The 27,081-nt window shown below is 37.0% G+C and overlaps 1 protein-coding gene across 17 annotated transcripts in view; it reads left to right on the top strand.

The window, feature by feature from the left end:
- Nucleotides 1-27,081, top strand: part of ZMYM2 (zinc finger MYM-type containing 2) — a 91,961-nt gene that overhangs the window by 18,433 nt on the left and 46,447 nt on the right. For 7 of the 17 annotated variants that reach the window (XR_003563235.2, XM_027815677.2, XM_005446440.4 and 4 more), the window contains 5 exons: nucleotides 1,936-2,050; nucleotides 3,342-4,192; nucleotides 11,954-12,239; nucleotides 15,778-15,943; nucleotides 16,795-17,007. Coding sequence is in view for 13 of the 17 variants with exons in the window: in XM_027815677.2 (XP_027671478.1) it covers nucleotides 3,352-4,192; nucleotides 11,954-12,239; nucleotides 15,778-15,943; nucleotides 16,795-17,007 (1,506 nt within the window). In the remaining 4 variants the exon portion in view is untranslated. Of the gene's footprint in view, nucleotides 1-1,935; nucleotides 2,051-3,341; nucleotides 4,193-5,972; nucleotides 11,656-11,953; nucleotides 12,240-15,777; nucleotides 15,944-16,794; nucleotides 17,008-27,081 lie in introns of those variants that run through there. The other 10 variants (XM_055701182.1, XM_027815674.2, XM_027815679.2 and 7 more) reach the window with 9 other exon arrangements.

A 27,081-nucleotide genomic window follows, 5' to 3' on the forward strand; every position in this document is an offset into this window, starting at 1 on the left:
ACATCCAGTAATCAGTCTAATCAATCTTACAGGCTTCTAGCAATGGTATTTCTATTGTTAAACATCATTCACTGCTAACAGGTGTGAGGTTTTTCACGGTTTCCAATTCTAAACCTGTACTTTTCACTCTGTATGTAGATCATTCTTTTTTTGGTGGTTTTTCATTTAGAAATACTGACCGTGATATTGCTTATGTAGTTTTTGTGTTTCTTCTGGGTACTAGTGTTTTTAGAAAACAAGCTACCTAATTTTGTAAATTTTTTGGAAAAAAAAATATTTGAGGTAGTTTTGTTGCTGAATCTTGCAGTGGTAGGAGTTGATAGTTGTGAGGAAATACACAGATTTTATTTATGACTGTGCACTAACAGTTTAGCACAAACTTCTCTTATTTTTATGTCATACCTAACAAATACAAGTCATTAAAATCTTTAAGAGCCTTTGTGGAAAAAGTAAATACATTTAGGCAAAAAGATACATGTTTTGGGTCTTACCTGCTACATATTATGTGGATGTACTGTCATACAGCCTGAGTCTGTCTTTCTGGTAAAGATCTGTAGAAACAGGAATAGCAAAGGTTTGAATCAGGCCTGAGGTACAGTCTTGGCATAGTCTCATTTCTTTTTTGCTCCCATCTGTTCAGGTATATTTAAAACTTTTTATAAAGCTTTATGTGTTTGTGATGCTTTTGTCCTTGTAGAGAAAGAAAATATATGGAATAAACCTGGGAAACTTTTTAAGAATCAATGAGTTGAATTAATTCTTTTCAGCAAAAGCTGAGATGTAGGAAAATCTAACTTTGAGTTATTCAGCCCTAGAGGGGAAAAAGATGATAGGTAAAAGAGAATATTGGATTCAATTAATCTTTAGTGTAACTGACTGATTTCCAAGGAGGTACAAGCCAACTGCATTGATAATACTTTTTTTTTTTTTGTAAGAAAACCTCTTTCATTCCAGTTGAATGTTACCTTTATTGCAGTTCAAATGCTATTACATAATGGCATTTGGCTGTAAGGCTAACATAGGAAGGAATTAAAAGGTGGTCGCCTCTCTTCTAGGATTAATCTGGCTCACAGCTTTGCTGTTTGGTTGTTGTCCCATGTGCCCCTCCCTTCCCCCCCTGCAGTTAACAGACAAGAGGATGTGAATAATGTAAATGCATAGAAGAATTTTTAAGGGCTGTCCTCAAACAGTATATAATTACACAAGTTGATACTCTGTGTTTTAAAAAATGTCTGCCATGTGTGGGAAACTGAACAACTGTTCTGGTCTGGACTTTGAACATTTTCAGTCTCTTTATGAATGATCACATGTTAATATAAGCTATGAATGCCTAAATCTGTGCTAAGTATCACTGCAGTGTATATATACAATTTGAAAATTATTAGCAATTTAAGGTTTATATTGCGTCGAAAGCCTGATTTTTAATGCATGCTCTGTAATTTTCATATTGCTCTATCTTAATTTTACCATAGTATGTTCTGCTACAAGCATCAAGGAGGTTGACATGCTAAAAAGCAAAGAAACATATCTGCTAAGGTTTTTTTTCTCAGTAGCTCAGTTTAGTTGAACCATTTATTTCCTTAATAGTCTATTGCAGATATACTTCTTAATTCTAATGCTTGATTACTTAATTGCAGGTATGTCTGTCTGTCTCTTACCAAACACTGTATTTTTTCCATCTATCTATAAATCATCAAACAAAGAATTCTGGAAATGTGATGTGACAGAGTGGAAAATCTCAAACAGTACTGTTGCTGCTTTACACGTGGCAGCAATAGACTGACATTCTCTTTCTAGTGTTGTAGGATGATAGTGCTGAAAGTCAGGTTTGAACTTAAACTGTAAATTTAGAAGGAAGTCAGTTTAGTTGGTAGAAGAGGTTTGAGATGAAGAAACTGTTCTGAATACCTAATGTTTGTTTTACCCCTGTTTCAGAGCACAGTGCTTTTGTGGAGGGCAGCAAGTCGATACAAGACGGGTTCCTCAAAGGAAAGAAAAGTTCTTGGAGCAGCTTATTAAGGTAAACAGATTGCAGTGGATCTCTGGATGGGTAAGTATTGATGAGCAGGATATTTCTACTTCCTTTATTTACCTTCCCTTATAAAGAATTTATAAAAAAGCACAGAAAGCTACTTCTAGCCTTTCAACAAAAGCTCAGTGATGTCACACATTGCTGTATACTCTAAGGCATACCCAAATTATCATGTAACTGTATTTTTCTTGTGTATATCAAGATCAATTTAACTTACCAGTTTTTAATACAGATGCTTTTTAGATAAGTCTTAAGTCCTTTACCACCAATTATACACCAGTTTGAAATTACAGGTACAGAAATAGTATATTCGGGTTGCCTTTTATAATTTTGTAAATTAATGGTAAAATTGACAATAAACAACAGATTCCCTGAACGGAACAGTTAGTAAAAGCAAACAAAGCCCCCAGGCAAAGTAGCTGTTGTGATGGAGCCTGAGGAAGCACTGTTTGCTCTTAAAAAGAAAAGACAGAAAGTTGTTGAAAGCTGCAGTGGAACATGAGGTAGTAAGTCAGGATGTCAAATGAGCTGCCTCTGGTAGTGGCTATAAATGAGAGGTTGTTGTGTACCTTCTGATGCTCAATAATTATCTATTATTGTTATGTGTAGTAGTTCTGTATCTCTTGCTTACTTCTGTATTTGATTTATATTGGGGCCACCTAAGGAGCTTTGGTAGTGTAGGGTTGGGGGAAAATCAGTCAAATTTCAGAGTTGTTAATACGCAAAATGATGTTGCTTGGGAGAGTTTCTTTGGTTGTTGTTGGGTGTTGGTTAGTTGGTTTTCTTTGCTAGGTTGCTATGTGCATCAGTCTTTTATTGTATAAATTTATTTGTATTGAAACTAACTTTTAATAGGAATGAAATTTAATAGGAATTCAAATTTTCTTTCTGCGTGTCTAACACTTGATCTTGCTTTGCAGTCTAGCAAAAGCAGAGTTACAGGATCACTGTGTGTAGATGTGAGTGGGAAGGGGACTGAGAAATCAGGATCATGTAATACATACTATGAAAAATTCTATTTCCTATGTGTGTATTGCTAAACATAATGATGTGTAGCTATTGTGTGGGAAATGTTGATGATGGCAGTACTTTTTTGCCCAGTATAGGATTAGAAAGTAAATGAATGTTAAGACATCCAAAGAAGAGCACAGAGAAACTTGGGTTTTTCTTTACATGATCTCAGGAAGAAGAAAGAGTAAAATCTGGAACTATTAATTCTGTAGTTATTTTTAAGAACAGTTACTGAAAAGTTGTATCTTACTCTGAAGTTGGGTGTGTTTTTTCTTGCTTTATATTTTTCTTTAAACAGCAGATCTGGAATGGACACGAGTCCTCTGGGAGGATTAGAACTGTCTGAACATACTCCTGGTCTACTAGGGAATACCACCATGGCAACAGGTCTTGCAAATGTAGGAAATACGTTTGGAGGCCCACCAGGTTCTTTAGTATCTAGACCTAATAAATTCCAAAACTCGCCTATAGAAGATGACGATGATGTAGTTTTTATTGAACCTATACAACCTCCGCAAAATTCTACATCACTGATAGCAGATCAAAGGAATGTTGTGTTTACATCATCAAAAAGTGAAGAACTGCAAGGGAATGATTGCAAAATGCTTCCTCCTCCAAAAGACTTAAATTCTCAGAAGGGGAGTATAAGTGAAACTATTATTATTGATGATGAAGAAGATGTTGAAACAAATCAAGGACAAGAGAAGAATGCTTCCAGTTTTAACGAACGAAGACTTCCAGAGTGTAAAAATAGAACCAACGATACGGAATTCTCAGCTTCCAGTTTTTCAAGAAGTAAGGTAAATTCAGGAATAGGTAATAGTGGTATAACCACAGAACCAGACTCTGAAATTCAGATTGCTAATGTTACTACATTAGAAACAGGTGCTGTGAGCTCTGGTCATTTAGAAAATGCTCAAGGGCGTGACATGAACTTAATGATTACACATGTAACGTCACTGCAGAATGCCAACTTGGGAGATGTGTCTAACGGACTGCAGTCAAGTAATTTTGGTGTTAATATGCAAACATACACCCCATCTTTGACTTCACAGACCAAGACTGGTGTAGGACCTTTCAATCCTGGTAGAATGAATGTGGCTGGAGATGTATTTCAAAATGGAGAATCTGTGACTCATCATAATCCTGGTAAGTTGCAATTCTGAACGTTTCCTTAAAAGCTGAAAATAAATAATAGAACCATTGATTAAAATATTTTTGGCAGTGGCACTGTTTGGTTTTTTAGCTTAATTCATGTAGAAGATCGTGGCTCCCTTCGTCCCCATTACAACCTTATCTATGACTCTGGAATGAAATATACTCCATGATATAATGTATCAGGTAGTGTAAATTATCCTGGTTTAACAGTTAGCAATACCTTCAGATGTTTTGAGACACAAGTATTTGTATCTAAAGCAAAGATTTCTTGGTGACTTAAGTGTACTGGTTTAATTGACGCAAATAAATGTTAGTGTATATATGTAACTTTTGTACCTTTTTTGAACTTTTTAATGGAGTTCTATGACTAGTATAATGCATCAAAGTTATATAAAGTATTACTTTACTGATCTGTTGTCTTGCCATCTGTATATAATTTGTCATGCAAAAAACCTGAATTTGAAAGTCTGATCATAAGTTGTAAGTAGCTAGCTGTCATAATTCATTGCATACTGAGCAATTCTTGGTATTTACAATGCTTAACAAAATGAGGTCCAAGTTATTTGTAGACTTGCTTGTTCTTGCAGTAAGCTTTACACGCTTTATAATTGATAAGTAGTCACCTGTGATAATATGTATTTGTATTATGGAATATTAATTAGTTTGAATTGGCTGGGTTTGTTCGATATCTGCATATAGCAGCATATTGTTTCCTGACTTAGCAAGTAAACAGGTAAAAGTTTGCTAAAAGCCAAATGGAGCAGTGATGTGTGGTCTTCTGGAATTGTTATTCTACAGAATTTAAGCTTTCACATAAGCAATTTCAAACCTTCCAAGTTCTAACATGGTACTCTGCTGCCCTGGTAGGCTAGAAGTGGGGGGAAAAGCCAAATGACCACTTTTGCTACAGGTTTAACTTCAGACTAGATTATAATTTTACTTCAAAATTTAAAGTAAAGTAAATTTATAAAGTAAAATAGACCCTTGCTAATGCACAATTTCTTAACTTATACACTGATTAAAACACGTGGATTTTTTTAAAGCTGTTTTTCAACTAATATTTAAATAGCACAGTTCAATTTGGTCATATGTTAGGAAATGTATTCTTTGCACAATTACCAATGCTTTTCATATTGTGTTATGGAAATGGCAGTGTGAAACTAAACTTGTAAGTTGGATGTTTAGGTTGTGGGTTTTTTGTGTTAATCTTGAAACTGATTTCAGAATTTGACTTCTGAAGTTGAAAGCTGGGAAGTTTTTATAGTCTGGATGTCTCACTGAATAACTGAGAAATTCAGTTTGTAATCTTTTAAAACCAGCATTCCTGTTACTGCTACTTGATCCCTTAGACATGGGGTATGATTATTGTGTTATCACAGATAGTCGAGTAGTTGTGGCTGAGAACTTGAAATTATTACATTACCTTAAAATAGTGCTTTTGTTTTTGTTGGGGAAAGTACATCTTAAGAAAATTAGTGTGTGCTTTCCTTTAAACAACTGAACTTTTTATTTTTTGGTGCGAATAACAGAGACACACCAGACTCTTGCCCAGTATGAAGTCTGATAGGCTGGGACCATAGCAGTATTGAAATAGATTGAGTTCAGAGAGACAGGAGTAGTGTCTGGGAGCCCTTGTAGGGACCTGATGAAAAAGACTCCCTCAGAAGGGAGGGAAAAATAAGTTTAGAAGTGGATATGAGAGAAGTATTTCAAGATGTACATATATAGGATTTTTTTTTTATGACTGTGGTCTTTGTATGTGAAAAATAAGGAGCAGTAGGTTCAAAAGGAAGCAGGAAAGGTTGTCACAGGTAAAAGGGAAGAAGAAAAATGCCAAACGAGGAACTGGAAAAATGACAAAGAACATAAGAAGAAACAAGAGGGAAGAGGGAAGACAGCTATAGTGGAAATGGCTTTTACACAAGAGAAAGCCTGAAACACGGTAGGTGCAGATCGTTTACAGGTTTTTGTACTTAAAAAGATGGACAACTTCTCAAGATAAGAATTTCAGTTTTGCTCTTTTTGCCTGGAAGTTGCCTCCTTTTTCTTCTAGAAAATCTTGTCAGTAGAAGTTAACTCTGCCTGTTTGAAACTTTGGCAATATGACAGGAAGCATTTGATCTTGGATATGTTTAGTACGTTCTACACAGTTCCAGTCTGACTGCTAAGGATAGATTAATCTTTCTGGATCAGTGGTGGTGTTCCATCTGTTCTGACTTTCAGATTTTTAAAATCTTGTCAATGGACGTGGAGACTCCTGCTTAGTTAATTTAAGCCTACTGATGATAAAATGCTTTGACTTGTATGATTGGAAGATCATGGATTGAAAAATACTGCTTATAATTCAGAAATAGAATGTAAGAAGTTGGATGGGAAACTTTTTTTTCGCACAGGTATCTCAGCTTTCTTTAGGGATTTACTAGTTAGCATTTGCAGAATGTCAAAACTTTGTGTAAGGAATTAATACATCAATTTACAGAGCAGTTTTGCAAGTCTCTGAACTAGTCCATTATCTGAAGACATTCTAGATTGCATCTTGAACATTCATGTTTGCTTCCTATATAGAATATTTGAGTTTTTAAGTATTGAAGATGCAAACACCTATTGTTTCCAATACTTCTTTTTTCCCCTCTGTTGTGAAATTGCTTGGAGGGGGGGAATTGTAGGTATAATATTATAATTACTCCAACCCCCTAGTGCCAAAGAATGTAGGACATAACGACATATGCATGTTGTTAGAAAACAGTAGATCAAAATTGTTGATAGTGAGGCTTTGGCAAATACATTACATGTATTCATATTAGAAATAGCATGGCCAGCACGGCTAGGGAAGTGATTGCCCCCCTGTACTGGGCACTGGTGAGGCCGCACCTCGAATCCTGGGTTCAGTGTTGGGCCCCTCGCTGCAGGAGGGACGTCGAGGGGCTGGAGCGTGTCCAGGCAATGGGGCTGGGGAAAGGGCTGGGGCACAAGTCCTGTGAGCAGCGGCTGAGGGAACTGGGGGTGTTCAGTCTGTAGAAAAGGAGGCTGAGGGGAGACCTTATCGCTCTCTACAGCTGCCTGAAAGGAGGTTGTGGCAAGGTGGATGTTGGTGTCGTCTCCCATGTGATAAGTGATAGGATGAGAGGAAATGGCCACCAACTGTGTCAGGAGAGCTTTCTGTTGGATGTTAGGAAAACATTCTTCACTGAAAGGGTGGTCAGGGATTGCAACAGGCTGCCCAGGGAAGTGCTTGAGTCACCATCCCTCAAGGTATTTAAAAGATGTCTAGATGTGGTGCTTAGGGACGTGGTTTAGTGGTGGATTTACTTGGTAGAGTTAGGTTAATGGTTGAACTCGATGATCATAAGGGTATTTTCCAACCTAAATGATTCTGTGATTCTGTATGACGTTTGGAAGACTTCTTCTGGATCAGTGTTAGTACATTCCCCTCTGCTAAGTGCTTCTACTGTATGGGAAGCAGTAGGTGTATTAGAGAAACTTCTCTCCAACATATTAATTCAGAACTGAATGTCCCCTGTAAGCACTGGAGGATGTTTGATAGATTGGGTTGGGTTGGAACAGATCTTTCACCTAGTCCAACCACCCCGGCATGGGCAGGGACATCTTTCATTGGATGAGGTTGCTCAAAGCCCCCCCTGTCCAGCCTGACCTTGAACAGTTCCAGTGATGGGGCATCCACAGCTTGCCTGGGCAAGCTGTTCCAGTGTCTTGCCACTTCCATCATAAAATATTTATTTCTCATGTCCAATCTAAATCTACCCTCTTCCAATTTAAAAATGTTGACCTTTCCCTGTCACTACAGGTCTTTGTAAAATGTCTGTCCCCATGTCTCTTACAAGCCCTCTTTATATATTGAAAGGCCACAATAAGGTGTCCCCAGAGCTTTCTCTTCTCCAGACTGAGCAACCCTGACTCTCTTTGCCTTTCTTCACAGGAGAGGTGTTCCAGCCTTCTGTCATTTTTTGTGGCCCTCCTCCGGACCTGCTCTAACAGGCACGTGTCTGTCTTATACTGTGGACCCCAGAGCTGGATGCAGCACTCCAGGTGGGGGTTTCACCAGAGCAGCGTAGAGGGGCAGAATCACATCCTCTGACCTGCTGGCACATTCTTTTGATGCAGCCCAGGATATGGTTGGCTTTCTGGACTGCAAGAACACATTGCTGGCTCATGTCCAATTTCTCATCTACTAGTAGCCCCAAGTTCTTCTACACAGGGCTGCTTTCAATCCCTTAATCCCCCAGTTTGTATTGATATTGAGGATTGCTCTGACCCAGGTGAAAGACCTTGCGCTTGGCCTTGTTGAGCTTCACATGGGCCCATTCCTCAAGCCTATCAAGGTCTCTGGATGGCATCCCTTCCTTCTAGTTTATCAACTGCACCACTCAGCTTGGTGGTATCTGTAAACTTGCTGAGGGTGCGCTTAATCCCACTGCCTGTGTCGTTGATGAAGATACTAAATAGTGTCTTCATCGCACATAGGAATAAAACAACTCCTTACTGGTTTCCACCTGGACATGGAACCATTAACTGTTAATTCTTTGAACGCAACCATCCATCCAATTCCTTATTCATCAAATCCATGTCTCTAGTTTAGCAGCAAGAATGTGGAGGACCATATCAAAGACCTTAGAGAAGTCTGTGTACATGAGTTTCAGGTGCTTTTGGACTGAAACGTAGGTTTTATTTCTCTGAGTGGAATCTGGTTTTTTTGCATCAAAACTGCTCCAAAACCAGAACCAACACCTAGTAAATTGAGGATGCAGTTCCACATTGCCCTGATATGAACCAGGTCATTAATGCAGATGTAGCTGACTATGTTTCAGCAGCTGCATACCTCTGTAAAACTTTAGTACTGTCTTTCTTCCCATCTCTGTCCCTAGTTGTGCTGATAGTTTTTTCAGCTTTTTTTAAAAGGCATAATTTTGAGACTTTTTTTTCAAGATGGCTCCACAAATGAATGTTTTGGTGCAAAAGAGAATAAGGAGTAATTTATAGCAGTTTAGAGCAGGAATGAGTGAGAAAGAATTGGAACACCCTGAACAGCCGTTATAGTAAGAAGAAATGGAATGTGAGACTGTACAGTCTCATAAACCTGGCCGTTAAGGAATTGAAGATGGGAACCTGAAGGATGAAGACATAAGGGCAGTGAGGTGTGGTAACTCATCAGGAATCAAACACCGCCTCAGTTCAAGGACAGGAAAAACAGATTTTACACATTTGTAGGGAATGCCAAGTGGGGGAGGTAACATGGTTAAAAATCAAGATGTGAAGAAAAGTCACAATATAAAAATTAATATCTATGAACATGTGGTGTAGAAGAAGTGAAAGCAAAAAAAAGGGGGCAAGAAACTGTTGTGGTATGTTTGTGGAAGGAGAAATGCAACAAAATGTTAATGAAGGGAGACCACCTGTAGCCTTAAGATACCAAGGAAATACTGAAATAGTGTTGATGAGGTACTGGGAAGTCATTATAAGTTTCAAACCTGAGTTTGCTAGGCTCATTTGGGTTTTCATGAGTGGCAGTTGAGTGCTACTGGATATATAAGCATGTGTAACTTTACTGCATGTGCTGTATGTTCCTGGTAAGGGATGCAGTGTTCTCCCAGCTGAAACCTATGAGAAAAGAAGAGAATCTCAAAATACTTTGAGGTGTTAAGGTACTACTAGGATATGAATATATCTGAAGTAGTAGACATAGCAGTATAGGAAAGTTTGAAGAGGACTTTCAATTGGATTTTAACTTTAAGCTGTGGTGTAACATACCTTAGTTTGGCAGTATGGATACTCATACCTTCAAAAGTAATAATGATTTCAAGAGGAATGTGTTTTGTTCTGCTTCCCTTCCCTCTTCCTCTCATCCCTTTGTTCCAACTCTTATATTTACCCATAAGCATTACAATGGGTAAATTTCCAGTTTGTTTTACATGTCAGAGAAATAGGACAGCCTTGGCAGCTACAAAGTCACACTGGAAAATGATCTTGTACTTGCTAGAGGAATGTGTGTTGTTTGTTGCTATAACAAGGATTCTTGGAACTTTGTCTCTAAAATTAATTGTAAAACTATGCAGCAGAATAGGTCGCTAATAAAACTCTCATGGGGAAAGACAGGACTTCAGAAAATAGGATGAGGGAAGGGTGCTTTCTACTTAATGAGTGATTATGGACCAAGATAACGTCCCTTACGAACAAGGTATGGGCAGTTGCTGAAGTCTATAGGTTAAGGTTTTTGTTATCTGAAATTAGAATTTAAAATATTTTTTCTTATATTTGGCTGTTAATACTAGTTGTGATAACACTCCAGGAATACACTTGAGTATTAAGACATTCAAGACTTGAGTATTTTTAGTTACGGTAAATGCTGTGTTTACTCTTTACTTAGAAGTAGTAGCAAAAGTACTACCTAATACAGTAATATTTATGCAGGTCTTAACTATTCAGTAACAGTGAAGTACTGTTCTCAATGCTGGGAGTAAAAAGCTTGAAAGACAAGTCCCAAGTGCTGTGACAGTATTTGGGATAGCTGACACATATGACTGAAAATGCGTGTCAGTGTTTTTTATGATGGAAGGATGTTCCTGTTCAGGTTTTAATTCACGTTTAAGTAATGTATGATTTCTGGCATTCTTCAGAAGCTCAACTTTCTACATTCTGATGATAATTATTTAAAATGAAAGCTTATGTTCCGAAGAAAAGCCTAGAAGTTGCATTTTATTGGTTTGTTGTGTGGTTTTTTTTTTCCCCCAGAACTGTATATTCTGCTCCAAACCAAGATACCAGGCATGTCTTTTAACAGAAGCATGTGATCTTTCTAGATGTATTTCTGGAGATGTATTTTTGGTGGAGGAAAAAGTTTTACTGAAGTTCATGTTATGCAAGTTACTTTGTAGTGTGTTATGCTACAAAAGATTGGGCAGAGGTGACTTCGTTCTCTAGTAGTCTTGTCCAAGAATACAGATGGAAGACTGGTGGAATCTGGAATAGAGCAATACGGGTTTGTGTACTGCCAGAACTTAATAAAATACTATTTTCTAGGTTCACTGATTTCTACTGAGGAAGACTTGGAACTCTCATGACACTGCCAGTTCGCACATTAAGTGGTATTCATTGTACTGAAAAGGTTATTGACAAAACCAGGAACACTTACAGGAATCAGTGACATAAATGCAGATCACAGCTGTGGAGTCACTGTGGTTTGTTCTGGCTGCAGGCTGGACTAGAAAACTAGTATGGAGAACGGCAATTCTAGGGTTTATCACTGAGGCCGGACACATGATGCTTGTTAAAACTTTAGAACAAAATAAGTAATGAAAATCTCAGATTTCATGTTCTTAGAAATTTGCGCAGTTTGTATCTCAAACCTTAGTTTAGAAATTCCATGTTCTCTGTTGGTATCACTTTTTTTTTTTTGTTTTTAACCCCCCCGTTGGTAACCGTGGTTTTGTTTGTCTGAAGATAAGATGGCCAGTTTGCAAACCCAGTGCAGTTGAATGGAGGTCTGAAGAGCATGTCACTGGATGTAGGATGGGACCATTGATGGGAACAATTTGTTCATGTTCTGAAGCTTTGTAGCAATGGAGATTGGTACCATCAAACAGCATTTTACTTTAAACCTGCATTTCTGAAATCTTTCTTCTGTTAATTGTCAGTTAAAACAGAAAAAATATTTTATTATGATACATCTGTGTATATTACTATATATATGTACATGTCTGTTCACTTTTATGTTTGGTTGGTTTTTTTGTCTTGAAGATTCTTGGATATCCCAGTCAGCTTCCTTCCCTAGGAATCAGAAGCAACCAGGTGTGGATTCCTTGTCACCTGTAGCATCACTTCCTAAACAGATTTTCCAGCCTTCTGCTCAGCAGCAGCCTTCTAAACAGGTTAAAGTCACGTGTGCAAACTGCAAGAAACCTTTACAAAAGGGACAGACTGCATATCAGCGAAAAGGATCAGCTCACCTTTTTTGTTCTACTGCCTGCCTCTCATCATTCTCACACAAACCCACTCCAAAGAAACTTTGTGTTATGTGCAGAAAGTAAGGTTTTTTTAATTTTGTTTCGTATTAGCAGCTAAATCCAGTAATACTTGAAATTCTCATGCATGTATAAAAATTGCTCCATTAATGATACAGAATCTGACTACACAAGCGCTTTGTAGAGTGTCGCTTTAATGTAGTTTGGAAACGCTGAATTCACTGTGTCTGCTGTAACAAACTGAAAAGTCTCTCAGCTTTTGAATTTGGAGTATGGCAGATTGTTTCTATGAGAGCCAATACACTAAAAATTACTGTGGGGTTTTTTTTTAAGACAAGGTGTCCAAGTTGTAGTCATCTTGTGACAACATAAATTCTTTATATCTGAAGTCTTTTATGAAAAAAAAAAAGTGGACCTTGTGTTGTATAGAAAGCATTCATTTTGATAAATGAAGATACAAAATCTTCAGATTTTTAGAAGGAGGAACTGATACTTGCAAGACGCTGAAAGAAACACTGTTGGCAGTGCGGGGGAGAGGGGAAGCCATAGACTTTCCCCATGGTTGGGGCAATTATGGGAATTTTTGAAGCTGAAGATAACCCTAAATGAGCAGTACAGAGAGTGACAAGCATACCTGGAAGTGGCCTATGCTAAATTATTGGTTTGACTTGTAATTTTTCATTATTTCCCAAACTTAAAATTGCCAAAGGGAAGTCTTCTGTAATTATACTATTCTAGCGTTAGGTGTACAAAATAGCTGTACTATCTTTTTCTTTCAGTGTACTGATTACTGAGATACCACTTTTTCGTATTTTTCAGTAAAGTCTCAATCCACTACACCCTGTAGTAACACTGGTTTAATGATGAAATGTGGCTGAACTAAAGAAGGCTTGCAGTAAAGACAGCCTTCATTAATGTATATTTTGGAGAGAGCGATCTTTGTTCGATCGCAGATTTAAACTTGGTGAAAAAATTTTACTTTGGTATGCAGTGCGGTGGATTAATGGCTGGTTTGTATTGAGATGTAAACTATTGTTATGAGTGTGTCTTTTTTTTTCTTTTTTCTTGAGACTTGGTAAAAATAAACTATAAAAAGTATTGATATATTGATATCCTGCGTATACCTTGGTACACTGGAAACCTAGCAGATTTAACTTACTTTAGCTTTTTCTGAATACATGTAGAAGCTCAATTTCTCAACCTTCACCCCTACAGAGCTAGTTAAAAACACTCTGCACTCTTTGTTGGCCTGTACATGTTTATACACTGGTGGGTGTTTTTTGTTTTTTGTTTGTTTTTTTTTTTCCCCCAGAAGTAATCTGGTGATTACCATATTCAACTAGCTGTATTATATATAACGATGAAGATTAGTCTAATCTTTTTGACTGAAACCTTGAAAACTTAAGGCTGAATCTGTGCTCTTCTTGCAACCTGGGAGGTACTTATTTGTGTGTTGTAAGAGGCTACGTAAAAAAACCTGCCCTAAATGAAAAGGCTTTATTTTTGAATGATGAGGAAAATACTTTATTTGTAGCTTTTGGAGGTAGTTAAAATATGTTTAGTGTATTTGATTTCTAGGGAGCCTCTGTGAAGTCACCTTTGATGATTTTTGAGGCGATGTTGGTCTTCACTCGTCCACTAGAATGCAGTTGCTTACTCTATCACAGTTAATTGGAAAGCAGTGTATGCATGAAACTGTTCCTCTGTAGTGAAGCCCAATCTCACCCAGCCTTTATCACTTCATTGCCAAAGCTTTGCTACCTGATGGTGGCAAACCAGGTGCTCTCTGCTCTGTACTTACATCTGTGTGCTTTCCTATTAAAGCAGACATAATATTGTCAGATTGTGGTTCACTGAAAGGATAAGGGTACTCTAGGAAAATCCAGGAGATCTTGAATGTAGGTTGGATAGATGATAATAGTTGACAGGTCATAGGTCAGAAATTCGGAGGTAGTGCTCAGTTTTATCTTTAAATACGTACATACTTTAAGTGGAAAAGTGAAGCCTATAGTAACTTATTACATAACCCTATCTGAAAAGTCAGAATTCTTATGTATTTTATCATAAACCACTCTTGTAGCACTCTTCTGAACCTTTGTAACTATGTAAGCAATGCAGAATTATAAGAAGGAAAGTGTAGGGAGTATCTGGCATTCTCCTTAGTGTTTATTTTTATTGACTTGTGTTACTTTTTTTGACTTTGCACTTGTCTCCCTTGATAAAGTTAATATGTACTTTGGTACATATTTATAAGTGTTTATAAGTCCTAGTGGAATCCAGCAGAAACTGTAAGCTCCTCAGGGCAGAAGCTCTGGCTTTGTTTTGCAGAGCAGAAGTGATAACACTCCCCAGTGCAAATCCATACTAGCTTGCCAAAGGGTAAGCCAAAATCTGCTGGCTTTCCTTTGATGAGAGAAGGCGGGCTTGTAAGTGTTAATATCCAGCAGTGGTACAAGTTTATTTTCAAGCGAGTATGTCTAGGAAAGCATACAGCATTTTTCCAATGTTTTCCACTCGTCCTAGTTTTGGGGCTCCTAGGTATGAATGTTGGGGCATGTCTTTTCCAACCAGTGATCCATGTGATGTCAATAGAGATCCAGATGTGCCCAGTCAATTTTTTTATTTATTCTGCCCAATAGCATTTTCTGTATGCCAAGAATAGGTTTGGTTTTTTTGCTTAGAAGGCGAAGGGGGAGGCTTTTGTTTCTTTTCCTTACGGCTTCAAATTTATGGTATAACGTTAGAAGTTTGGTAGACATTACAAAGGTGCACTGACAAGCATGGTGTTTAGTGACTTTGCTAAGTTTGCAGTGTGTGCAGCATACAATTGAAGATAAAGGAAAACTAGAATTAACTTGAGTGAAAAGCAGCGTAAGTCAGTTTGTTTAGAAGAAGGTTTATTCTGTTTAAAATGAATTTTATTGATGGTTTATTGGTTTAATGCATTAAACTGGTGCAGTTTCATAGGCAACTGCATGAACTGTTCAAGTGCTTTGGAACTTTAAAGTAATGATGGAATTTACTTTTAAAAATTTTAAATGCTAAAACTTACAGACAAGTTTGTGGTAAGTTTTAAGTTTTTTTGTTGTATTTATAAGTACAAGAAGACAACCTTCTCTGATCCTGTCCTGCCATTAATACTGGAAATGGTGGGGTTACAAACATATAAAGACCATTTCTTGCCTTTTACTACAAATCTGATTTTTTCATGTGAAACTTAAATATAACTTTTGTGAGAGTTGTGAAAGGGCTAGTTCAAATTTGCTGTGTTATTTTTTTGTGTAAGATTTGAGTTTGCTACAGCTGGTACCTAATGGTACATGAGTGTCACTTAGTTCTAGAATACTGTAATGCGGAAAAAAAAAAAAAACAATTCAGAGAAAAAAGTTTTTACACAGGAAAGACATTGTACGTGCAGTACTTACAGTACTTGTAGAAATAGGAAACTTGGTGTTTGACATGTGACTAACAACTGTACACCCACAAAACCAGTTTGAAATGTAAGCGTTAAATGGAAGTATGGATCTTGTAAAGTGTTCTTGTTTAAAAACATAAACATATTTATACACAAGCACACTAGAGGGTTTTTTTTTCTTTCAGAGATATAACAACAATGAAAGGTACCATTGTTGCTCAAGTTGATTCAAGTGAGTCTTTCCAGGAGTTTTGCAGTACATCATGTTTATCCTTCTATGAAGACAAACAGAATCCCTCGAAAGGAGTTCTGAATAAATCAAGATGCACTATCTGTGGTAAACTAACTGAGGTCTGGTTAACTTTTTTTGTCTTGTCTTTCTCAGTAATGACTAATAATAACTTACATTCTGAAATAAGCAAGCTGAAAATACGGATATTTAAAATATGATTCAGTGTTCTCGTATACAGTGAGCTATTATAATATGCTGCCTTAATATTTATAAAGAGTAACTGAAGGAAGGAAGAATTCAGAGAGGTTAATATTTAATTTTTGTTTCAAAAACTTAAAGTGCCTTTTGCTGCTACCTTGTTGCTACTGTCAACAATTTTATTAGATGTAGATTCTTGTAGTTACAACTGGGATCTCCTACATAGAATTGCTGTTGAAAAAAGCCAAGATCTATTGTATATTTTTTTTTACTGTATGTTTTGAAAGATTATGCAAATGTTTTTAGAGATACATAGAATATACATAACTTTAAATTTTCATGGATGTATTAATTCACTCTTGATGCCATTACTGGGCCCACTGTAGTTCAGGCTACTACTTTACACAGTATATGTGTCTGGCCATGTGTGTTGATATGCCATGGTGTTAGCCTGCAAATTGGGTATCTTATAAAAATCACATAAATCGACCTTCTGCTCTAATATACAATTATTACATCCTTCCTTGTGATATTTGCTTCTAGGCTACAAGGGCAAATAGGTCCAAGATTTCTGTTCTAGAACTTTAGAGACAACAGAAACCAATTTTTCTTCCTGTATTTCATGGTCATTTCAAGCATCTCTTTTTTTTAAATCGTGAGCTAGTATAATCTGGTTTTAGTTATTGTACTTCAATGTGAGACTTGTCTGGTAGTTTCAGGCAACTTTGTGCTTGTGTGGTGATAGAATACTTTTATTATTTTTATCTTTTAGATTCGTCATGAAGTTAGCTTTAAAAATATGACTCATAAGCTGTGCAGTGACCATTGCTTCAATAGATACAGGATGGCAAATGGTTTAATAATGAATTGCTGTGAGCATTGTGGGGAGTATTTGCCCAGCAAAGGAGCTGGAAACAATATTCTTACGATTGATGGTCAGCAGAAAAGATTCTGCTGTCAGAACTGCGTTGGTGAATACAAGCAGGTAATTACTTCTTTACCTATGACTTAAATAAACATTATACTCCTTAAATCTATCCTGTTATTCATAACACAGTTTTACTTCTTACTAGAAGTCTTAAATCACAAAGACTTGTAAAAATTAAATTATTGACAGTGAGGGCAAACTAGCTGGAATGGACCTTGTAGTGCTGGACCTTTTAGTACTGGCTTTTTTTGATGTTGCTGTAAGAGTAATATTTGTTACTAATGAAAATACCATAAATTAAACTTTCTGTTAATTCTTTCTAATGGGTGTATCATAAGTATATTAATAGTAAGTCTGACACACAGACTTGCTGATCCTTAAGGGATGTTTTTTCTTAGCTATAAAGTTCACTTGTATGCAATCAAAACACTCAAGAATGTGCAGAGCATACAGGTTGGACATTACTGTGAGCGTGCTCTGACTGATTACATGTTGGCTGTGTACCTGTACTGTGTCTAATTTCCTTCACTGTACAGCATAGGATTTTAGAATTATTGCTACTTTCATCCTTTCATGTGTTAAATTTTGTGCTTTCATTTTTTTACCTTTTTTGTATATTTATTCTTAAGGTTGTTAAGATAGTAATAATTGTTGTGGTTAAAAATAATTCCAAATCAATAAATCTGATGCTGATGTCTTTAACATATTACAAAGGAGCTTAGCTCTGAACATTCCTAGTGCTGGCTGGAAGGTTTAAATGTTAATCACAGTATTTATGGTATAATAGGATAGCTCTGAAATACTAAATATTTTATATTTTGAGGGAGGATATGACATTTAGGGAATTCCGCCCCGCCCCCCCCCAATACATTCTGCTCTGAGTTTGTAGGGGATAGTGTTTTGAAATGTCAAAGTACTGTTTTACTAGCAAGAAATTTCTTTTATCTGATCTTGAAGCTCACACTTGAATATGAGTGGCCCTAGTGCTGCACATGGCTTTGGGTTCTTTCTTCATCTCTTTCCATTTTTAAGAAACCAATGATCCAAGAGAAAAGGGAGTGCAGTGCTGAATGTTTTTAAGTTCTTTAATGTTGCATCATATATGTTTGTATTTTCTCTTTGGACATTCAGTTTTGATGCTTTTGGGGATGGCTGTTCTTGTCAATATGCAATGTGCAAACAGCAAATCTGGAAAAGTGCTTATGTAAACAGCGTAACTGAAAACATAACACAAGCGTTATTCTTTTGTCACAGCTGTACGAAAAAGGGACAGGATAGGTTTCCAAGATACTAAAAACATAGGCATGCCCAGAAGCCATGGAAAGACTTGAAGAAACGTTGAATACTGTCTCGAAGAAACAAAAAGGCATGAGATTAACTTTGAACTTGAAACATTCCCACACAACCAGTATAACATGCACTGCCCATGGAATTATGACATGAACATGGAATTTTGAGAGGTCAAATGATAAATCTGTACTTAACTCTCATTACAGACTGTACTCTGTTTGTTCAGATATTGTTGTATTTTGTGTTTAGATATGTATTTGAGAATGAGAAGGATATTGGTAGCAGGTTGTATGTTCTGGTTTGATCTGGGGAGGAGGAACAGTTTGCAGTACCAGGCATCTTCACAAGCAGTGTTGGGTATTGTGCATTATTGCGAGGATCCTTAAGACAGCCTTTAAAATTGAGACACATTGGTTTTGGTGCATTCAGTTCTGACAGAAGACTTTATTCAAGCAAGTTCTTAATTCTTTTGTGGAAATATTTGGTACTGGGCAACTGTAATAGTCTGTGAGAAGCTTAATTGGAGTGCTCATGGGCATCTAGTTTGGAGTGGTAGTTAAGTGTAATTCTTAATTGGTAGGTTTCAAATGTTCCTGGAGTGTGGGGGTTTTGGGGTATTTTTGCTACTAAGAGAAACTCAAACTATGAAACAAGGAATTGGGTTTTTTTTAGTGTGTATTGTAGGTGTTGAAGTTGCTTAGGATGCAATTATTTGAGAATGTTTAGTTGTCTGTCTAGCAGGATTTATTTAGGTTTGAACTTTCATTTGCATTAAGGTTTTTTTTGAACTGAATGTTTTCAAGGATTTCTGTTTTTAAAAAAGGAATTTAGACTTTGGAAAATGACAACTTACTGGGCCACAGTTGGTAAATTGTAGGTTGCTTTGTTCAGTCGTAACCATGTTCCCTTGGAAATTTTTTAATTAGATCTTGCTTTTGAAGGAGAACTGGTGAAGGAGAGGACATGGAAGAGTTGCTATTACATACTGAAATAAACTTAATGGAATGAATAATATAGGAAAAGATGGATGTATCATTTGATTACAGCATTGTGTTGTACAAGTCATTACTGTGTATCACATAACAGTTTTAGCAAATGTTTTCTTACGAACAGTTGTAAAATACATAGGTCTTCTTGGTATGAGCTTTGTATTAAGCAGTTTATATTGTAAATGTCATACACCTATCAATATGCTATACATTTGTAGTAGTAATAAATGGAAACTGATTATTACTTGTACCTATCTATATACTTAATCCCTATTTTTTTAATAAATATTACACTGATTTGAACAGTTAATTTTCAGTAACTTATCATGGACATCTTTTCTTCCTGGAATTAAAAAATTAAAATTGTGGGTAACAAAAATTACTGTGCTCTTGGAATGGGCACTGAATACAAAAAAAATCCATCGGCTACAAAGAGTCTCTTTCCTCTGCTTTAGACCATTGGTGGGAGTAAGATCTAGTGTGAGTCCTGGGATGAGGAGCAGGTGTGTTTTTTTTCTGAAATGTCAGTCACCTTTCCAGGTGGTGGATGCACTTAACTTTCCATGTACCAGTTTCAGAACCTGCTTTAAAACTGAGACGCAAATAATCTTGAATACCACATCCTGTGTTCTGCTTTTCTGAGACGTGATGGCTGTTCTTTGTTACCTAAAACTGAAGTGATTACAGAGCTTATATTTCTTTCATATTAAAAAAAAACCTGTGAAAAATAATAAAATGTGTAAGAACTAAAAAAAAAAAACAACAAACTTACTGATGCTCACTGTGATTATATGCGAAAGCATGTTAATTTTCTGATGGCACAATAGCCATTCATGAAGATGTAAGTGCAAGTCAAGCTTTTTTAAAAAAAGAGAAAACAATGATAAAATTCTTCCTCCAAAAATGAAAACACTGTGATAATTTAGATACAATGTCAAAACCCTGATTGAAAGGTTGCTTTTTTTTTAAACCTGAAGAAGACAATGGCTACTACTACGACTAGATCATAAATTCTTTACTTGTTGCACTGAGTTTCATTCAAACTCTTCATACATAGAGGGGCAAGAGGGACTTAATGACATTAAACAAAACAAAAAACAGTGTTAGAAGAGAATGAGAATCATATCTGACAAGGAGGTGGCTAAATTGTATTTGTGCAAATGCCAAAATACTTGCTTGAGAAGGCATTTCATATAAAGTGAGGATGTAACAATTAAAAAAAATTCTGTAGTGATTTATTTAAAAAATAGTATCTATTGATTGTAGCAACAAATTGAAACAGACCCAAATATGCCTGCCATGAAGACATAGTAACAAAAAGCACATATATGTGTTGTTTCAGTGCTTCTGGTACTATTGTGTCTCTTCTAGCTCTACAAAATTAAGTCTACTTCCTTTTCAAGGCAGTTGCAATGTTTGTGTCCTGGTTTGCCGAATTTGGGTACAGGCTTGACAACCTTGTTCTTGGGAACTAGTGTATTCTGTGACTTGCCTTGTGCAACCAACCATACCTTTTAATTTTCAGCTTTTCTACTAAGACAAAGCTGAGTCTGTCTGCTTTTAAAAATACAGTCTTTAACTTCTTTGCTTTACTGGCCTGATCAGTCCACAGGGAAGGCTTGATTTTGTGTTCTTGATTCTGTGCTCTTGATTCTGCTATAAAAGTATTTAATGCTTTACTAGCTTAAAGTGTTCCTTTACTTGTTTTGCTTTGTTTCTGTAACAAATTCTTCTTGTTAGCGTATGACCTGGGGTTTGTTTGCTTTAGGCGCTTCTTTAAAGCGGTTGTCTTCATGCGCTGTCAAAAAAAAGCGGGGAAGGAGCTCTACTGTTCCTTTGTAGGCTGCTTAATAGGTCTGGAATGAAGTGAGTACGGGGTGAATGCAAGCCAGATGAGTATTTTCTGAGTTGGGAAGGATGCTTGCAGTGTTTTTTCATACAGTGAAAATTTTCTTTCAGTACTGAATGAAAGTGCATTTGATTGACTTCCTTGATAAGTGCTTCAGGACTAACCAGGCTGTGCCATCCCTGTAAGCTGTTCACTTGCAACCAATAGAGAAAAAACCCAACCATGGTAGTTGTGCTTCCTTATTTTGAATTCTGCTTATTAACAAACAGCTGCTTTTGTGAAGTTTTCTTAAAACTCCTTTCATCTGCTTTATCTGTGCAGAAGTTTAGGAGCTTTCACCATATAGAATGAAATCTGTATCAGTTCTGCAGCATACGATCCATTGCTTATTTAGAATTTAAATACAAACTTTTTTTGTGAGACTAAGCACAGTTTCACAAAATGCTCTGTTATCTACTGGTTTAAATCTCACTGTATGCTGTGATAGAATGTGTTGTCATGTTAGTACTTCGGTGGAATCATGTAGGATTTTCAACTTTGTCTTGCCCCCATGCAGTGTTAGTTCTTTTTCTGTGCTGCTTTGCCATTGAGACAGATCCATCCTTTTTATTTTGATAGTACCATTAACTACAAAATCTGCTGCTTTGTGCTGTTGTTACTGCTTTGTAAACTAATTTCCAAATTCTGGTTTCAAGAGTAAATATTGTGACAAACCCAGTAACTGAGTTGAACAGGCTCTTTACATTCAAATACTAGAAATACTGACTTTTCAAAACATTTATTTTTAAAAAAATATCTGGTCATTTCAAAGTTCTGTGGTTTCAGCCAGTTCAAACTGTGGTTTAATAGTGGAATCTCTTCCTCATACGGTAAACCACTTCTGTTTCACTTCAGGTAATACTTAGTTTAGTATTAAGTACACTCTGATAATGCTGACATCTGATACTATGTACACTTCCACAAATGGAGATAACTAGATGCTTTTACCCAAGCTATTGTTGTTAAATGACAGGAATCTTTATCAACCAAGAAATAATAAATTACCCTTTTTCGCTGCTTAGTGGTGTGGGTTGTTTTTTTGAGGCCTCTTGGTATTTATGCCCACAGCTTCTTGAATCTGTGATGCAAATCAAGTCCTTCTAGAAACTGTTCTATCTTCTACCTTTTACTTCTGTTTTCTGGAACCATTTATTTTGCTATTTCTGCTTCAGCTGTCTGCCTTCAACTGTAGAATTTGCTGCTTTTCAATAAAAACTATATAATCAACTTCCTTAGGCACTTGGATATCATTCATAGTAAGTGTTCAGGATGTAATTTTGTCTGTATTTTTGAAGATAAAGTGAGGTAGGTACATCAGAGATGTTAAAACAGCTTTGTAGTTCTGAAGACAAGTGCTTATGGTGGTCAAAACTGTGAAGTGTCATCTGTGTTGGGAGCACAGGAAATACTTAGGAAGAGGAAGCAAGGAGGTGATGTGACATCAGAGTTAGGATGGATATAACCACATCCGTGCACTGCTGTACCTAGAATAATTGGACAGGGTTGAGGATAAAGGGAGAAAAGGCAAAACAGAAATGACAGGAACATTCAGTAAATGTAAAAGTAACTTGCTTTTTGAGGCAGGAGTTTTCAGCTCTGCTTTTCTTGAAGGCGTGAAGGCAAGTGTCTTAAGAGCTGGAACAAAAGTGGCAAAAACAGGGAACACTGGTAATTTGGAGATGCTAGAGAAAAGTTACTGGACAAGTTACTGGTTTGGCTTTTTGCAGAGTTCAGCTGATAGAATGTTAACACAAATCTCTTGGCAATCTCTTGAAGCAATTACTTCAGCTTTTGCTCTTAAGACTTGGGCAAATGCTCTTGAGGTGTTACAAATCTTAATCTCTTGTTGGTGCAGACCGGAGTTTATGGTTTTACGGTTATTCTTGGAGGAGAGATGCTTTGGGTGCGGTATTTCAAAAAACTGAATAAATAATAAGGTTTCTTCTTTCTTTGCTGTTACAGATTCTGCTGACATCTGGTTCTTTTCTTAGACTTGTGTGTTGCTGCTGGATCCATCCGGACCTTCCTTATTTCAAATAAATCTGAAGTAGTCTTGCTGCTGTTTTCTTGATTGCCTTACTTGGATCTCTGTCATTGTAGAATTCCATGTAGTGAATATCTTTGCTTTTCTACTTACAGAAAATTTCCATCATCTTTCTCCTTTACCTTTCTGTTTGAACACAGGTTGACTGTGTTTCAGTCCCTGAACATTCTTTTCTAGAATCTTTTCCAGTATTTATCTTACTTCTAATCAGAAATTGTTATTCTGTAAAGCTACCAGAGAGCAGTTTGCCTGGATCGAGAAGTATGTACTGATCTGTTTTACAATGGACCACATGAGTTTAACTGCAAAGCATTTCCTTCAGCTTGAAACAGATCTTTGGGCTGCTACATAGTGTTGCAGCAATCAACTGGTATTCTGGTGTCCTCTGTCGACTGGCCCTTGCATGGGAGAAGTTGTAGCCAGAATGCTCTCTTATACTGCAGGCACGGTCTTCATCCTGCTCGCTATTCTTTGTAAGGAATGTGAAGCAGATCATACTGCTTTTTTCAATCAAAATAAGTCTGTAGCACAGATGCCTACATTCAAGGCACTAATAGCTTTATTGAAATACTCCTGCAGCCAGAAGGTTCAGGAACAGAGACTTTCATTAGTGTCAGTTGCAAACAGAAGTGAGGCTTACTACTAAAATACTATGGAGTTACAGTATTGTCTAATACTTATTTTGAGGCTTGATCTTCTTGGTCGGGTATGTGCAAGAAGAGCTCTAGACTTCAGCTTTCATGATCCTTTCGGTAAGATGTAAAGGAAGATCAGGATTCCTTCTAAAATGATTGTTGCTGATAATGCCAAGAATAAAATCTTGTCAGAAACTCTCCAAGTGAATTTTCTATTTCCAGGAATTTGGATTTCTGTTGCAACAGTGCTTGTATTTCTGGAATACATCGCATTCATCTGTTTTGTCTTGCATCTTGATAGCCACTTCTGTAGTTGCCAGTTTGAGTTCAACACTGTCCTGTGAAGATTTGAAATGTATATAGAACTACTAACTTGTAAGAATTTTCAAATTTCCTGAAGCATTGTATAATGTATCTCTTCTCAGTTATATATCATGAGATTTCTGCAATGCAGTAGACCCGATTTCTAGAACTGTAGGGTATACAAACAAATTGTGAAAGAGTGAGTGAGTTTAGAATCTAATGTAAGACTGGAGGAATATTCAGGCTAATGCATTTACCTTAGACTTTATGTTTTGGAAGAGGTCAAAAATGCAATATGATCTAGCTAAAATTAGGTCATCTCAGTGCAGAATCTAGGTGCAAATTTTGCCTCTGCATTAACTTTTTTCTTTTTTTTTTACTTAGAAATTGATATAGTTTTCTTTACTAATTTGATAGCAGTGTTCTTACTTAAATTTTCCCTTAAAATTGCAGTCCTTAAAAACGCATGTATTTTCATAGGACACTGTAAACTTGAATTTCCCGCAAATGGTGCATAGAAGGAAAATGCCTGGTACTTTCTCTTGTGGCTTTATTCTGAGTTAATTCTGTTTTTGAAGGAACCTTGGAACTGAGATTAGTTTGAATGTGTAGGTTGTTTATAATCACTTTTCCCTGCCATTTGAAGTATCATGGGGAGCACAAGATGAAGCCAGTACTTAATCTGAAATGGAAGATAATGGCAAGAAAGCAGTTTTGGAGAAAGACTCAGGTGTCCTGGTGGGTGATGAGTTGAACAGGAGTTAGCAGTGTTCCCTTGCAACAAAGATGGCCAACTGCATCCTAAGTTGTATTGCAGAATGCTTGAGGTTGGGAGGGGCCTCTGGTGGTCATCTTGTCTGCCCTCCTGCTCAAGCAGGGTCACCTGGAATGGATTGTCTAGGACTGTGTTGATCAAAGTTTTGAATATCTCTAAGGATGGGGACTCCACAGCCTCTCTGGGCAACCTATTGATATATTAGTGAGTATAGCCAGCAGGTCAAGGGAAGTGATTTCCATGCCCTGTCCCCCGCCATCCTTCTGCACTTAGGAAACTGCATCTGGAACACTGAGTCCTCTTTTGGATTCTGTGGGATGACATACTGATTCTGTGTTGACATACTGATGGAATTCATTGGAGAGCTACCAAGACGTTTAGAGAGCAGGAGCACATGACATAGGAGGACAGGCTTGGGAGACCTTTGTTCAACCTTGAAAAGGCTAAAGGGGGATTAGTTATCTGATGGGAGAAGGGTATAGAGAGGGCAAAGTTGGACTCTTCTTAGAAGAGATGCACAGTGGAAGGAGGAGAGGCAACAGACACGACTTGAAAACAAGGAGAAACTTGATTTAATTAGAAGGATATTTTTTTTTTCTGCGAGGGCAGTGAAATCCTCCAGAGAGGTTTTGGAATGCTCATCCTTGGAGATGCCTAGATTTGACCGGAGAAGATCCTGAGCAGCCAGGTCTGGACCTGCTTTGAGCAGGAGGTTGCACTTGACTTCTGGAAGGTCCCCTCCAGTCTACATGATTCTGTGATTCTGTACCTCCAAAATGAAGAATGAAGCAGTGATTTTTAAAAGAGTCAGGAAGTTTTGTTTGTTGGGGTTTTTTTTTAAAAAGGGATTGTTGTTCCCTTTTTACTTAACCAGAAAGGAGATTTTGGTACTCTCTGTTTTGCTTATCTCTACCAATGAAGTTCTTTTCTTTTGTCTCCTGCCATGAAATACCAACAATGTCGATAGATCTTTATGTTTTCCTTAATTTCTTTTCTGAACACCTGCTTTTCCTTGAGGGTTTCTGTAGTAAGAACATGCCTCAGCTGATCTGGTTCCAAGCAGAGTTTGAGACTCCTGCAGTGTAAGTCAGTGGGCATGCAGGGCAGAGTAACAACAGGGCAGGTACTTAAGATATTTCCCCCTGAGCATTCTTTTAGCTTAAGAGTCTGTAGAGATTATGAGATGTCTTGAACTTTACACAGTGTTCCTGTATGCTACGTTCAGCAAATCTCTTTAAAAGTGCTTGCCCAATCTCCTTGTGAACACATAGAAGCGTTTTTTCCATCCATGATGCTCTTTGGTAAGAAGTTCTGCTGACCTGCTCTGTTATGTGAAGAGCTGCCTCCTGTTACTTCTTTTGAAATGTCTTCTGTTGATAATCATGTGATTTCCCATAGCTGTTAATACTAGAAAAGGCAATGAACAATCGTTCCATAGTGCCCTGTGTTATGCCATTTTTGGTTCTGTCCTTACCCTCTTAAACCATCTTGTTTCCAGGCCAACCCCCCTCTGCCTCATAAGAATGCTCTTTGACCCCATGTATTACTGTACTTCTCCTTAGTTTTAGTGACTCTTCAGTTTTGTTTATTGCAGCTAGAAGGGTACTTCTAGGGAAAGGATTCTCAAATGTTAGTTTTTCTACGGAATGAAATTAATACTGCAGATTCTTAGAGATGAAAGGTAACATGTTGTGATGAATGTGAGAGTAGAAATGTAAGTTACCCGAGAATCTTGAGAAGAGAGAGATTCATCTGGAAATTTGACACTTTAGAACAAGAGAAAATTCTTGGTTTGCATTGTGGCTATCTAAAAACATACGGAATGGTACAGTACAAAGTTCTCTGATGTTGTCAATGGAGGAAGCCTTTGAGTTAGACTATTAAAAAAATAAATATTTGAGACACCTGTATGATGCTGATTGATGAAAACTTTCAGGTATGGACTAATCTTTTTTTAAAAATAGTCTTGTACTCACTTTTTGAATGGTTTTAATATTCAAACTTGTAAGATTGCGGAGGGCTGGCAAGAGTAATAAAAATGCAGGAAGACAGTTCAGCTTGAAGATAATGATTATGAGGTTTTGGGAGCAGTAATAAGTTTGAAGAGGTTTTGGGCCTTCTAATTTGTTGGCTTTTCATTCACTGGCATCCTAGCTCCTTCATTTGTGCAACTTCTAATAATGCAGAAATGCTCAAACTTGTCAGTT

Source organism: Falco cherrug, chromosome 2, assembly GCF_023634085.1.
Source record: "Falco cherrug isolate bFalChe1 chromosome 2, bFalChe1.pri, whole genome shotgun sequence".
Classification (NCBI taxonomy): domain Eukaryota; kingdom Metazoa; phylum Chordata; class Aves; order Falconiformes; family Falconidae; genus Falco; species Falco cherrug.